The 13,429-nt window shown below is 42.2% G+C and overlaps 1 protein-coding gene across 1 annotated transcript in view; it reads right to left on the bottom strand.

Moving 5' to 3' along the window:
* Window positions 1-13,429, bottom strand: part of KALRN (kalirin RhoGEF kinase) — a 789,193-nt gene that overhangs the window by 319,933 nt on the left and 455,831 nt on the right. The window contains exons 12-13 of the mRNA XM_023728788.1: window positions 12,108-12,316; window positions 7,318-7,492 (exon numbers count right to left, since the gene is read on the bottom strand). Coding sequence (XP_023584556.1) covers window positions 7,318-7,492; window positions 12,108-12,316 — 384 coding nt within the window. The remainder of the gene's footprint in view (window positions 1-7,317; window positions 7,493-12,107; window positions 12,317-13,429) is intronic.

A 13,429-nucleotide genomic window follows, 5' to 3' on the forward strand; every position in this document is an offset into this window, starting at 1 on the left:
GGTCTCTGATAATTTACTGAAAACGGGTGTCTTGCCAGAATACTAAAGCTATGTGAGTATCCTGATTTAAAATAGAAAGGAAGAAACTAAGGAAGGAAGGTGGAAGGAAGGGAGCGGGGAAGTGAATGAGGGAGGGAGGCAGGAAGTGAGAGAAAAAGAGACGGAGAGAGAAAGATGGTAGGAGAGACCTCTCAATGATCCTGAAATTAATTTGACAAAAAGTCTAGAAGAGATTATCAAATAAATATTTGGTGAGGATTTTGGTCTACTTTGTTGTACTTATTCTGCATTTCCTTTCAAAAGGATCTGAGGTATATTTAGAAAATGCTGCAGTGATCACTAGGAATCCACAAAGATTCATCACAGACAGACCTCATTTCCTATCTCGATACAGGTACCGTAAGGGTGGATTTGAGGCACGTTACAAACATAGAGAACAGCAAGGCTTTGTGGAAGCTCACACTGAATGGATGAAAGAAAGGGCTGTGACATTGGGCTGGATGCTGGTGCCCTCAGATGATTCACAGCTGACAGACTGGCTGTGCAGGCCACTGGCTCCGTGTGACCAGGAGCAGAAACTCCAGTGAAGCACCACAGGCCAACACTTCAGTTACAATGTTAGTAATAAATTAAATTTGAATTTATTTTTATAGGCTGAAGAACTAAACAAAAAAAGAAAAGGGGTAAAATTTGAGAAGGAAAAATGCAAAAAGCCTTTCTTTAAGCTAAAAAAAAAAAAAGTCAGTGCATTGGAAGCACTTACCTTGAAACAAATTGGGGCTTTTAAGAGAGCACAAACTTAGACAAGACAGGCGATGAGCCAGAAAAGCCAGTGAAAGGGTTACTATCTCTTGGGCTGTACTGGAAGAGTGCTCGTGTTGAATCATGGGAAACGGCGGTCCCTACAGAACACTGTGCTATTCACTCCACAGCAAGGATTAGGTATTTCAGGGGAGCATGGCCAATTAAGAGTCCCTTCATCAGAGGCTGATCAGAGAGTTAGGTATCTAGGAAACCATGTCGTATTCAGAAAGAGGTAAAAAAATTAGGGATATATACCACAGAAAAGAGAGAAAGACCGGAGAAATAGTCACAGAATTTTTAGAATCAGAAGTGACTGAAACAATAGCTTATACAATCTCACTATTTTTCAGATAAGGGAAAAGAGGTTTATGATAACAATTTTCAATTATTTTTAAGGCTACCAAATAAAAGAGGGAGCAGATTTGTTCTGTTCTGGAGAGAAGAACTAAGACCAAAGTGTGGAAGGGTGGACATTTTGGTTCAACAGCAAAATTCTGAGCTCCCTCCTCTTGTCTCACCCCCACCCAGCCCCTACTTTTGGGCTCTGGAGATATTCTGGTAGAGGCTGAATACCACAAGTGGGTGGCTTTAACAAACAGATTTATTCTCTCACAGTCTAGGAGGCTAGCAGTCCTAATTCAGGGCGCCAGCTCCAGGGGAAGGCTTTCTCTCTCTGTCAGCTCTGGGGGAAGGTCCTTGTCATTAATCTTCCCCTGGACTAGAAGCTTCTCAGTACAGGGACCCTGGGTCCAAACGACGCGTTCTGCTCCCGGTGCTTTTTTCTTGGTGGTATGAGGTCCCTCTCCTCTCTGCTGGATTCTCTCTATCTCAAAAGAGATTGACTCAACAAACAACCTAAACCTGTAGATTGAGTCCTGGCTCGTTAACATAAGTGCCTCTAATCCTGTCTCATTAACATCATAGACGTTAGGATTTACACCACATAGGAAAATCACATCAGATCACAAAATGGTAGACAACCACACAATCCTGGCCTAGCCAAGCTGACACATATTTTAGGAGGAGAGAATTCAATCCATAACAGCATCCTCCAGGGATACAAAATCCTGACTACCAACTTTTACCTGTCCTGCAGGTGTAATCTCACTAGGCAACTTCCATGGGCAGCCTGACGGGGCTAAGCGTACCTTCCCCCCACCCCAGTGGTCTCCTCGTCCTGTGAGCATCTCTCTGTCATAGAAATGTCATTGTATGATGTTTCTCTGTTTCTGTTTCTCCCCAACTAGCCCCCAAAGGGCAATATCTAACATAGTTTAAGATATACAGTAGGTGCTCACTAAATATTTCTTGAGTTGAATTTCTATATAAGATGAAGGGCTGAAATGAATGACTTCCAAATATAAAATGCTAAGAGTTTCCACATATCCCAGTTAAGGAGTTGAGACCACCAGTAAGTAACAACCAACTTTAACTTCTCCAGGATGAGTGTTCCTCCCTGAAGACCATTTCCTCCCAGCCTTAGCCTGACTCCAACTCATCCTAACGTGAGCCCCATAGATTTACTGTTGGATATTCCATTCCTTAAAAAAAACAAATATCCAAACCTGTTGCTGCTGAGTCGGTTCCGACACATAGCAAGCCTATACGACAGCGCAGAACCACCCCATAGGGTTTCCAAGGAGGGGCTGGTGGATTCGAACTGCTGACCTTTTGGTTAGCAGCCTGAGCTCTTAACCATTTCCTTACTCAGGTTAATTACTCAGATTAATTTGCCGTTGAATTGTGCAAATTTTGTAATTGTAATTGTAAGGTTAGAGATTTAAAAGAAAGACCATACATTTTTCAGAAAGTTTCTTGTTTAGAGTATGTTTCTTGGTGTTTATACCAACATGACTATGGCCACCTTAGGGGATAACCAAGATCATGCACTGATAACAGAAAAATTCTCCTTATGTAAATATGCATATAAATGTGCACATATACGTGTATTATATGCATACATATTTTATCAAATCAATAAAAATGAAATTAAGTTTCACTAGACTTCCCATGAGTCGGAATCGACTTGACAGCAACTGGAAAAAAACTCCCATAAAGCACTCTCACTGGTAGACGGGCGCTCGTGTTTCCCTCTGACTCCGTGGCGGATGGTGTCAGCTGTGGCAGGAGAGGTCTCCTCGTGGAAGGTAGGAGCTCCCCACTGTAGAGGCTGACTGTGGCTCATTTGTTCGATTGCTTTCAGCATATTTCAAATCATTGCTCTTTTCATGTGCCCAGTGCAATGGATTTATCTATTATCCAGTTTTTACTAAACTAATCTTCAAGGAGTCCTACTGGTGCAGTGGTTAAAGCGCTTGGCTACTAACCGAAGGGTCAGCAGTTTGAACCCATCAGCCACTCTGCAGGAGAAAGATGTAGCAGTCTGCTTCCACAAAGATTTCAGCCTTGGAAACCCTATGGGGCAGTTCTACTCTGTCCTATAGGGTCACTATGAGTCAGAATTGACTCGACAGCAATGGGTTCGGTTTTTTGGTTTAACCTTCAAAGAAGGACTCATGGCTTAAGAAGATTCCTGAAAAGAAATTACAGTTTGAAGATAATACTAATCATGAAAGCATGGGGAAGAGAAAAGGGCATGGCCGCTTCTACTCTGAGCTATTTGTTGACCACATTATAGGATAAAAAACAATGACAGTCTAATCAGACCTGCCAAAAAAGCACCCAAAAAATAATGGGAATTTTTTAAGAATACTGTTTGAAATACAGAACCACAACTGTAATGAAAAAGCTAAACCTCATCTAAGGGCATATTGAGTTTTGAGGTTATTAACCAGTGACAATAGAAAATGTAGATAATTTATAAACAAATAAATATGCATATTTAGGGTTCAAGTTCAAAAATAGTTTATTGATAGCGTCTGCAATCAAAAGCCAGTCTATTCTTGCTTCTAAAATATTTTTTCCTTCTTTCTGATTATTCCGATTCATTATAGCAAACATAGAAATGCAATAAAGCATTAAAAAACAGAAAAATCACCCATGTTCTTACTACTCAATAAACATTATTAGCATTTCGTAAAGAGTCTCTTCTCTAACAAGCAGCTCGTATACAATGTCTTTCATAGAGGGAGGCTGAACCAAGAGGAAACAACTTCACAGACTATCACAGTTCACCACGGACTACTTTGTCTAGTCTCTGGGGAGCCGAGGAAGGTATGTCAGGAATGCAGCCATGGTCTTGAACATCCTGCCTAACCAATTTGGTCTAAGTTTTACTCTCGGGGAAGGTGCCCAGGTTATGCTGTGGAGCCACATACACCATTATTTTTCAAGTGAAAGGAGGCTGGTGCAGCAACTCATAGCCCAAGTGTTATCTTAATTTTTCAATTAATTAGCCCGTCCCAGGCATCAGTGATACGGTTAAGGAGTCGTGCTTAGATTCCCCAGATCTCAGGACAGCAAGCCTGCTCTGGTTTTCAGTAATGCACAAGAATTTGGAGTATGACTACCAAATGCCTTCATTTACTAAAGGAAGCCACAACTGTAGCCCTGCAATCATAAACCCCACCCTGGCTTATGTCAGCTCTGACATGCCTCTCATTACAGAAAGCACCCTCAGTCTCACACTCTGAAGCTTCTGGAAGTTTGCTCTTCATCCACACAGTTAAACACTGGTTGGTATTTGAAATAATCCCATCACGCTCAAAAACCACATTTGATGATCTGACTGGAAGCAGAGATTCTCTATGGGTGTGGTAGGATTTCAATTTCTAAAACTAAAGGCAAAAATTCTCCTAAGCTTGCAGCTACCCCCCAAAATGTGGAACAAGACCCTTCCTAAAATCTAGATGTCACTGCCGAAACCAGAGGATGCAGAACCAAATGAGTGTGTTTAGTTCCCTCGCTTCAGGAGAGCCTCACACTATTTCACCGCTTTTGCCAAGGCGTCTACTGCATACCAAGTTGTCTGAGTTGTCCATTACTCAGGGTCAGGAGGAGGAACTGTTACACATACAAGGGCTGAAGAATGCGAATCCTACAATGTAAACATCAAGCTCCTCTACATTTAAATAGGATCTAATTTTAAACTATTTGATTTATACTCATCTTTTTGTAAGGACGCTTTCTGCCTATGCTTTGGATTGTCTTGCAGGAGCGGAAAGGGATTTACCCAGAATCACTGCAGGTTGAAAACACCCTAGTGATGTCCCCAGCTGATGGCAGGGGTGCAATTCATGGCAAAGTAAAACTAGCCGACTCATTCTGGACTTAAACCAGCAACGCTAACCTCAGTCACAGCCACTTAATGAAATAAAACGGAAACATCCAAACCTTTCTATGGTTTCTCTCCACGTAAGCATTTTATTGATGTGGACTTGGAATGACAGAAGAGTAAATAAAGAAAACAACAGCAAAACCACCACACCTGTGAACATAATTCACCCCACGGATATATTTACAGCCAGCGGGCAAACCAGAGCAGAGGAATGCACACCAGGGAGGCTGGGGCCTGGACCATGTAATCAAATACAACCGCTATTTTTTGTGTCTCACTTTCAATTACTAAAGAATAATTACTCGTACCCTTTCTCTTTCTTCTATTTATTACCCTTGTTACCCACCTTTATAAAGTTCACTAGACGCACTCTCCCCTGCATGCCAATATCTCTATTTTCCCTCTTGCAGTTTGTTTTTTCAATATATGTTTTACTACTACTTGCCACCTGAAATCCTTCTGAGTGCAGATTCAAAATAAATTATTAACAAAAAAGTATAAATAAAATCACCTGAAGTTACAGGAATCATTTGGAAGGATAATTGAGATCTAGATTTAAAGACATCTTTTCCTTTGTTCCAGAAACTGTCTAGTAAACACCCTTTAGAGCACGAAATCTGTAAGCAAGAAATTACAATGGCTCCCCCAGAGGCAGGGGTCGAGGTGTGTTTATAACAGGAGAAAGATCATATGGGATTAAGAGATAGGAAGATGACTACCTTTAGGATTGCTTTTATTTTACATTTCGGATTCTCAGTATAAACACTTTCCGTCCTAGGAATGAAGAAAACGGCGGCTGTTTCCAGGATAGTTCTCTGCTCCTGAGTCTTCTCAAAGGATCGGGACATTGGAGCTTTTAACTTTTTTTTTTTTTTTTTTAAAACAGATATTGTTGGAAAGATCAGTCCTCAGAGACTCAGAAGCCCCAACTCTAGGGAGACGGTTGAAATGCAAGACAAGGTTAAAAAGAAATGGTGGATGGAAAATTGGCCAAGGTCCAAGGGAAGGCAGTGTCTTCGATTTAACTTTTACCAGCCCCCTGAAAAGACAAAATGCCTTGGTGCTGGATACTCTTCCATGTCCCATAAACCCTACTGGCCTAGCATTAGTTACTTTTTCAAAGCAAAAAATAATAAAAGGTGAATACTATGTGGGAGCCAACATTATTACTTGGCATTACAAAGGAGACATAAATGTAACAGAACATTCATTTCTTACCTTCCAAAAATGAACTGAAGAGCCTGTGAAATGGATCAACAAATGGTCTTAGCACAGGCTTACTTTCTTAATAAGCAGAAAGCAAACTGAGATACCCATCTTCCTTCCTTTACTCCTGACTTCCTGGTTGCTGTGTGATTTCATCTAAGCCCTGATCTACATACAGGCGGTTCCCTGGTTACAAACGTCCGACTTAGGGACAGCTTGTATTCGCCCTTTAAAGTTATGTAAACTTGCTCTCGCTTTGAAACAACTGAACCAACCTCTGCTCACAACAAATTCTTCATCACAATCACCTTCACTTGCTGCACTTTCAGCTTTTAAATCATTGAAAAGCCTTCCAGCCTTTTCTTGCACTAAAGTAAGGCTACATAAGGATCGTATGCACCTGTTCTGACTTACCTACAAATCCGACTTAAAGACACAATTAGGAACTGATCTCGTTCGTAACCCAGGGACTGCCTGTATTCATCAGCTGATGAGGCCACCTAATTTTACCAACTATCTACTCATGAAGCTATAGAACTCAATGACTCTACTTCACCAAACAGCCAACTCTATGGTCTTTCAGGAACCAAAGTACCAAATAAGAGTCCAATGAAGTGCAATAAAAACCTTCTCAGTGAAGTAACCCCCAGACAGAAGGCAAAAGAGAGGACTCCGTCTGGCAATGAAGGCAAGAAGAACAGGAAGGAATATAACACTATGGTATCTGAATTTGCCGATGCCTATCAGTTACCAACTGCTGTTCTGAGTTACGGCGACCCCACGTGTGTCAGAGTAGAACTGTGCTCCATAGAGTTTTAAATGGCTGATTTTTCAGAAGTAAATCGCCAAGCTTTTCTTCTAGGCACCTCTGGGTGGATTCAAACCTCCAACCTGAGTTGGAGCAGCTAAGTATGTTAACCATTTGCACCACCTCAGTGCAGACTCTTCTCTAATCCTCTTAGGCTACTGCCCCATTCCTGGGGTGGTGCCCTTGGCCAGAAAGCAGACCACTCCGTAGCCTCCCAAGCACTCCCCTTGGCCCCCCTCCATCCCTACCCCCCCACCTCTACCTCAATGGTGTACTGCTCAAAGATGCGCAACTGCAGGAAGATGTCCAGCTTAATCTTCCGCTCGTGGAACAGCTCCTCCATCTGTACCTGGGCATCGTCTAGTTGCTGCAGGACTGACTCGATGTGGCTGATGGAGCTACTATGGGGCGTCTTGTTGTTGGACACAGCTGAGTCCCTGTGGCAGGGTGGAGAGAAAAGAAGGGAGGGAGGGGCCTTGCCATGTTAAAAATGACAGAGGAAGAGGGGGGCTTTCAGTATCTGAACAAGGTGGATGAGAGTCAGTTGAGTCATTCAATCAACAGACATTTATCAAACTCCTATTGTGAGCCTGGCACTATCTGCTTAGCAGGTGAACCAAAGACACATGCATCCTCTTTTGGGTTCACAGCACTGTATTTCCAAAACTAGCTGCTCTCCTATTCCTCAGACAGAATCGTGAACCCAAACCCATTGCCGTCGAGTTGATTCTGACTCATGGTGATCCTACAGGACAGAGCAGAACTGCCCCATAGGATTTCCAAGGAGCAGCTGGTGGATTCCAACTGCTGACCTTTTGGTTAGCAGCCAAACTTTTAACCACTGCGCTACCCAGGCTCCAGAACCGTAAAAGGGATCAAATAAAGTAATATATAGGAAAGGACTCAAAAAGGCACAACACATTAGAGAAACGGAAGGGTTCCATGCATATGTATAGTCTTAATACACTCATGCATACATATATCACAGTACATACAGGGAGACAAATGAAAGGCACATAAAAAATGAACCTTCCTAGTTTATCTGTATTGTTATTAAAATGAGATGGGATCACGACTGCCAAAATCAGTCATACACTCTGTAACGTATGCCAAGTTATGGACTGGTGTTAAAGTTTTAAAGCTGCAGTTAGGAAGGCATTGGGTCTGGAGTCTGCAAACTGGATTAAGTCCCTGTTCTGACATGCTTCGGCTGGTGGCCTTAGGAAATTACCTCTCTGAGCCCCAATTTCCTCACCTGTTAAATGGGCTGAATAGTCCTGCCCCGCTCACTCCACAGTTTACTGTCAAATGAGACAGTGTGTGTGAAAGTGCTCTGTGACCAGTCACACGCTGTATGAATGGTTATTAATTCTGAAAGGTTACAAATGAAGTTCCCAGTGCCGTTTGGGGCAGAGAGTCAAAGCTAGATCATAGCAGGCCAAGACAAGCAACAAAGGTCTCCAAGAACAGTTCTGATTTGGGAGTTTGAAGAAAAGAATGAACACAGGCAAGATGGGAGGGGGTGCGCTTTCCGAGCAGACAGAATCTATAAAAAGTAGTGATGGGAGGTGACACACTGTAGAAGAGAAAGGAGAGATAAACAGATTGACCTGCTCAGAGAAGTAAGGTGGTGCTGAGACCTGCAAAGAGATAATTATGGTAGGAACACCACTGAAGTTAAGAAGTTTAGATTCTATGGAGCCTTCAGTAAGCTGGAGCCCTACTACTTAAACTGGCACATTCATTATCTTGTGACCTCTTGGTTTATTATGCAGTTTAAGGAGTCTGGGGGGAAGGGGAAAATAATTACACCTACTCCTCACTTATCAACTATCTTGTTATCTGACATTTTGTATTTATGACAATAGTAAAAAATCTACTATCTGACTATTTTGAGCATTAATGATGTATGTCTGGCAGTAAACCTTTCATGACCAGTGGGACATACAGTGCCCATCTACATTTTCCACCTGTTGGGTCCAGAGGGACGTGAGTGTCCCACATAATATTTTGTGATCTGATGTGGTCATCCTCCATTTTCACATAACGCCAATTTTCGCATAATGACCTGGTCTTTGGAACCTAACCATGTTGATAAGTGAGCAATGGGTGTGATTTTGAATCCTCTCACCAGCAGGCTTTCTGGAAGCCTTTTGTTATAGATTGAATTATGTCCCTCAAAAATATGTGTTGTAAATCCTAACCTCTATGCCTATGGTTATAATCCCATTTGGGAATGGGTTATCTTTGTTATGCTAGTGAGACAGGATTAGTGTAGGGTATATTTTGAGTCAATCTCTTTTGAGATATAAAGAAGATTAAACAAACAAGTGACCAAGCAGAGATGGGAGAAGATAGATACAATGCCACATGAATATTGCCCAGGGGCAGAAGCTCAAAGAGACAAGGACCTTCCTCTAGAGCCGCAGAGACAGAAAGCCTTTCCCTAGAGCTGGCATCCTGAATTTGGACTTCTAGCTTCCTAAACTGTGACAAAATAGATTTCCGTTTGTTAAAGCCACCCACTTGTGGTATTTCTGGTATAGCAGCACTAAATAACTAAGATATCTTTCCATTTCAGCCCCATCTATACCTGGTCCTTTCAGCTTGTCTGTCTCAGAAACAATGGTATCTGAGCTTACACCACCCGTTTCTGAGGAGAGCTTAAGTCCAGTTGGTCAATTCCCACTCTTTCTATCATTTAGGGAGCTCCCAACTCCTACCTCCGCATCCTGCCCTCTTTGGGCATGAAACAGGCATGGCTCCTCTCCACCTGGATAACAATTGCACAGATATCCCCAATCGTGAAAACAACCTAAGAGATGCACACAATACTATCTATTATGCATTTGTTGAGGACTTATCTGTTGGGATATGATTGTCTTTTTGAACTACTCATCTCAGTATTTCTCCAGCACATAGTTTCCAGAAGGAAAAGAATGATTTCCGACCATTTCGTATAGTACCTACGTCAGCATCACGCTCATTCAGAACCACAGAGATGATGATGAGTGCCAGAAGAATCATGGAGATCTAGGAGATGTGCTCTGGTGTGTGTGTGAGGCATCCTGCCAATGACCACTAAGCACTATTTACTTCTTTTTCTCTTTCATCTTGAAGTCAGGGAGGGGCACTGTTATGGACTGAATTGTGGCCCCTCCAAAATATGTGTTGGAATCCTAAACTCTATACCTGTGGATGTAATCTAATTTGGGAACAGGGTTTTCTTTTATGTTGGTGAGGTCATATCAGTGTAGGGTGTGTCGTAAACCTAATGACTTTTGAGATACAAAAAGTAAAGATTAGATTGAAAGCAAGAACAAAATGGGGGAAAGATAGATGCCACATGAAGATCATCAAGGAACTGAGGAATAGAAGCTGAAAGAGACAAAGATTTTCCCCCAGAGTGGACAGACAGAGTCTTCCCTAGAGATGATGCCCTGAATTTGAACTTCTAGACTCATAAAGTGTGGAAAAATAAACTTCTTTTCATTAAAGCCACCCACTTGTGGTATTTTTTGTTACAGCAGCAGTAGCAAACTAGGACAGGAACCTAATCTAGAGTCAGGTTAATGGAGGAATGAATGGTCACCAGTGGTTCTTGGTCACATGTCTGTGGCACTGTCTAAATAAAATCCATGGAACTTAAACTTGTAGAATAAGTATCATCCACACCATTGCCTTCACCATCATCGAGCAACCTTAAGCTCCTTCACATTGTGCAGTGTTGGCAGATGTTAAAAGCAAGTGGCATCTACACAGGCCCAGCCCCACAGAAAGTGAAAGCACCTGAGCTTGTGAAAAGTAGCTGGAGAGAGAACACAAAATCATCACAAAACTCCTGAGCTGACAGAGCTCCCATAGCAACCCCCCTAATTACACAGATAAAACAGCTGAGCTGAGGCCCAGGGAGGTTAAGTGACTGCCACTGGTTGGGTTTTTCTTCATAAGCAAATGACAGTGGAGTCCTAGTAGGCAGACAGAACTGTCATGTGTTGTATATTCATGAAGATGAATTGAGGGAAGAAGGGAAAGAATCTGCCTTGTTAGTATGCAACAGGAGGACTCAGGACATCTCACGTGCGTGTTTGGAATAGAAATTATTAATTTCCAACAGAAAAACATGCTAGGGCCTTCTAATGGTAATTTCTCATTGTTTGTTTAATTGGACAACTGGTATGGGGAAAAAAAGCCCTCTCCAATTTCCCTTAGGCCCCAAGGTTGGCCTGGGACTTGTTGATGAGATTATTTCTGTCCACAGCTGGCACGGGTCCCAGCACTCAGTGATTTGGGGATAGGAACTAGTCCCTGCAGGCAGGCATCATTAGCACCATCAAATCCTATTTATATAGCACCTGGGACAGGGCTGGTTGCTGGAGGCTTGCTTAAGGCCTCATGACACCTTCATCTGAGGAGTCAGTGCCCTTGTCAGGGGTGGGAAACTTTACATTGATGCCAACAAAAAGGAGACAATGGTGGGTAATTCCAAATGAATATAAGGTTTTAGACAGGGTTTTCCTTCTTAGTTATATTTGTTTAGGTTGATACAGAGGGAGTTTTATTTTCTGGACAGCACAGAGGAATGGTGGAAAGGTCATAAGTACAGAAAGTAGAGCTAAGTGTGACAACATCACAAACTCTCTACATCTTCATGGGGTCAAAGCCAACCACCAGCAAATGGTTACATCGCAGACCAGAGCACTGGAGTTCAGAGTTCAGTTTAAGATTAAATACCAAATAACACGATATTCCCTAGTGGCTATTTCTCCATGTGACCAAATATGCCATAATTCTTAATGATGATGCTATTTATTCGTTGCTGAAAAATATCTTGAATGATAAATTATGCTTTGGAACATCAGAACTTTCACATTTATTATTTCATTCCAAACTCAAGGTAAGTATGGTGACAGGCATTTTTATATCTTACAGATGGAGAAACTGAAGCTCACACAAGACCAAATGCTGGTCATGGCTAAGTCAAGACCGGGACACGACTTATCTCACTTCTAGCCCGAGGCATTTCCCACTGGAAAGCACTGCTATGCTGACCTGGCCTCGCTGGGCTCCCCCAGGGAGGGAGGCGCTGACCTGAGCTGCTGGATAAGGTCTTCGCCTTCCTTGATGACATTGAGTGTGGCATCCAGAGTGGCTGTCTGCTGCTGCTGGAACTGCTTGATCAGTTCCTGGACTGCATCCACAGAGTCTGCACAGACATCCTCCAGCATCTCCTTCTGAAGGTCTTCCATCCATGTCCACAACTGTGGGGAGAGAGCAGAGACTCCACTCAGAAAAGACAGGAGTGGCCAGGGCTGGGGTGAGGACAAGGAAGCCTGACTGGGGTCACCCAAACTCTCCTCAACCACTCAGTGCAATGTCAGACCTATTCTTTCTCATCAGCACACCTATGGGTCAGTTTGTGTTTATATACCTATATTCATTACCCATCTTTGCTAAGTTTACTCCATTAGAATTGGCATTCCCTAAAGATGACGTCACTCCCCCGGGGAAACCTGCAGGTATAGTCTTAGAGCACGGACAAGTATTACTGCATCTTTTCAAAAAGGAGGAAAGTGAGTGCTGTGCACACTGTCCTCCAGGCAGCCAGATGCTGATTCCTAGAAATTATCATGAGATTTTAAGTATGTAACAAAGAACATGCTGCTCAATAAGAACCAAATGAAAATTATTAAGCATAATACGTGCTGTGTTAAATTATTTTGTTCTTTTCAGGACTGCTAGGTTGGTTGGAAAGCAGAATGCTAAACATGTAGCTTATCTTAATTTCAATACAAGTATGAAACATTTCCCCCGTGGTATTCAAGATGATTTCAAAGGGTGGCTTGAGAAGACAAAGTAAAGTTTTATAATGAAATGTGCAAAGACCTGGAGATAGAAAATCAAAAGGGAAGAACACACTCTGCATTTCTCAAGCTGAAAGAACTGAAGAAAAAATTCAAGCCTCAAGTTGCAATACTGAAGGATTCTACAGGGAAAATACTAAATAATGCAGGGAGCATCAAAAGAAGATGGAAGGAATACACAGAGTCACTGTACCAAAAAGAATTGGTTGGTATTCAACCGTTTCAGGAGGTAGCATATGATCAAGAACCGATGGTACTGAAGGAAGAGGTCCAAGCTGCACTGAACACGTTGGCAAAAAACAAGATTCCAGGAATTAACAGAATACCAACTGAGATGTTTCAACAGACGAATGCATTGCTGGAAGTGCTCACTCATCTATGCCAAGAAATTTGGAAGACAGCTACCTGGCCAACCAATTGGAAGAGATTCATATCTCCAAAGAAAAGTGATACAACATTCCAAAGAAAAGTGATACAACAGAATGCAGAAATTATCAAATAATATTAATA

This window comes from Trichechus manatus, unplaced genomic scaffold (genome assembly GCF_000243295.1).
Source record: "Trichechus manatus latirostris isolate Lorelei unplaced genomic scaffold, TriManLat1.0 scaffold00026, whole genome shotgun sequence".
Taxonomy (NCBI): domain Eukaryota; kingdom Metazoa; phylum Chordata; class Mammalia; order Sirenia; family Trichechidae; genus Trichechus; species Trichechus manatus.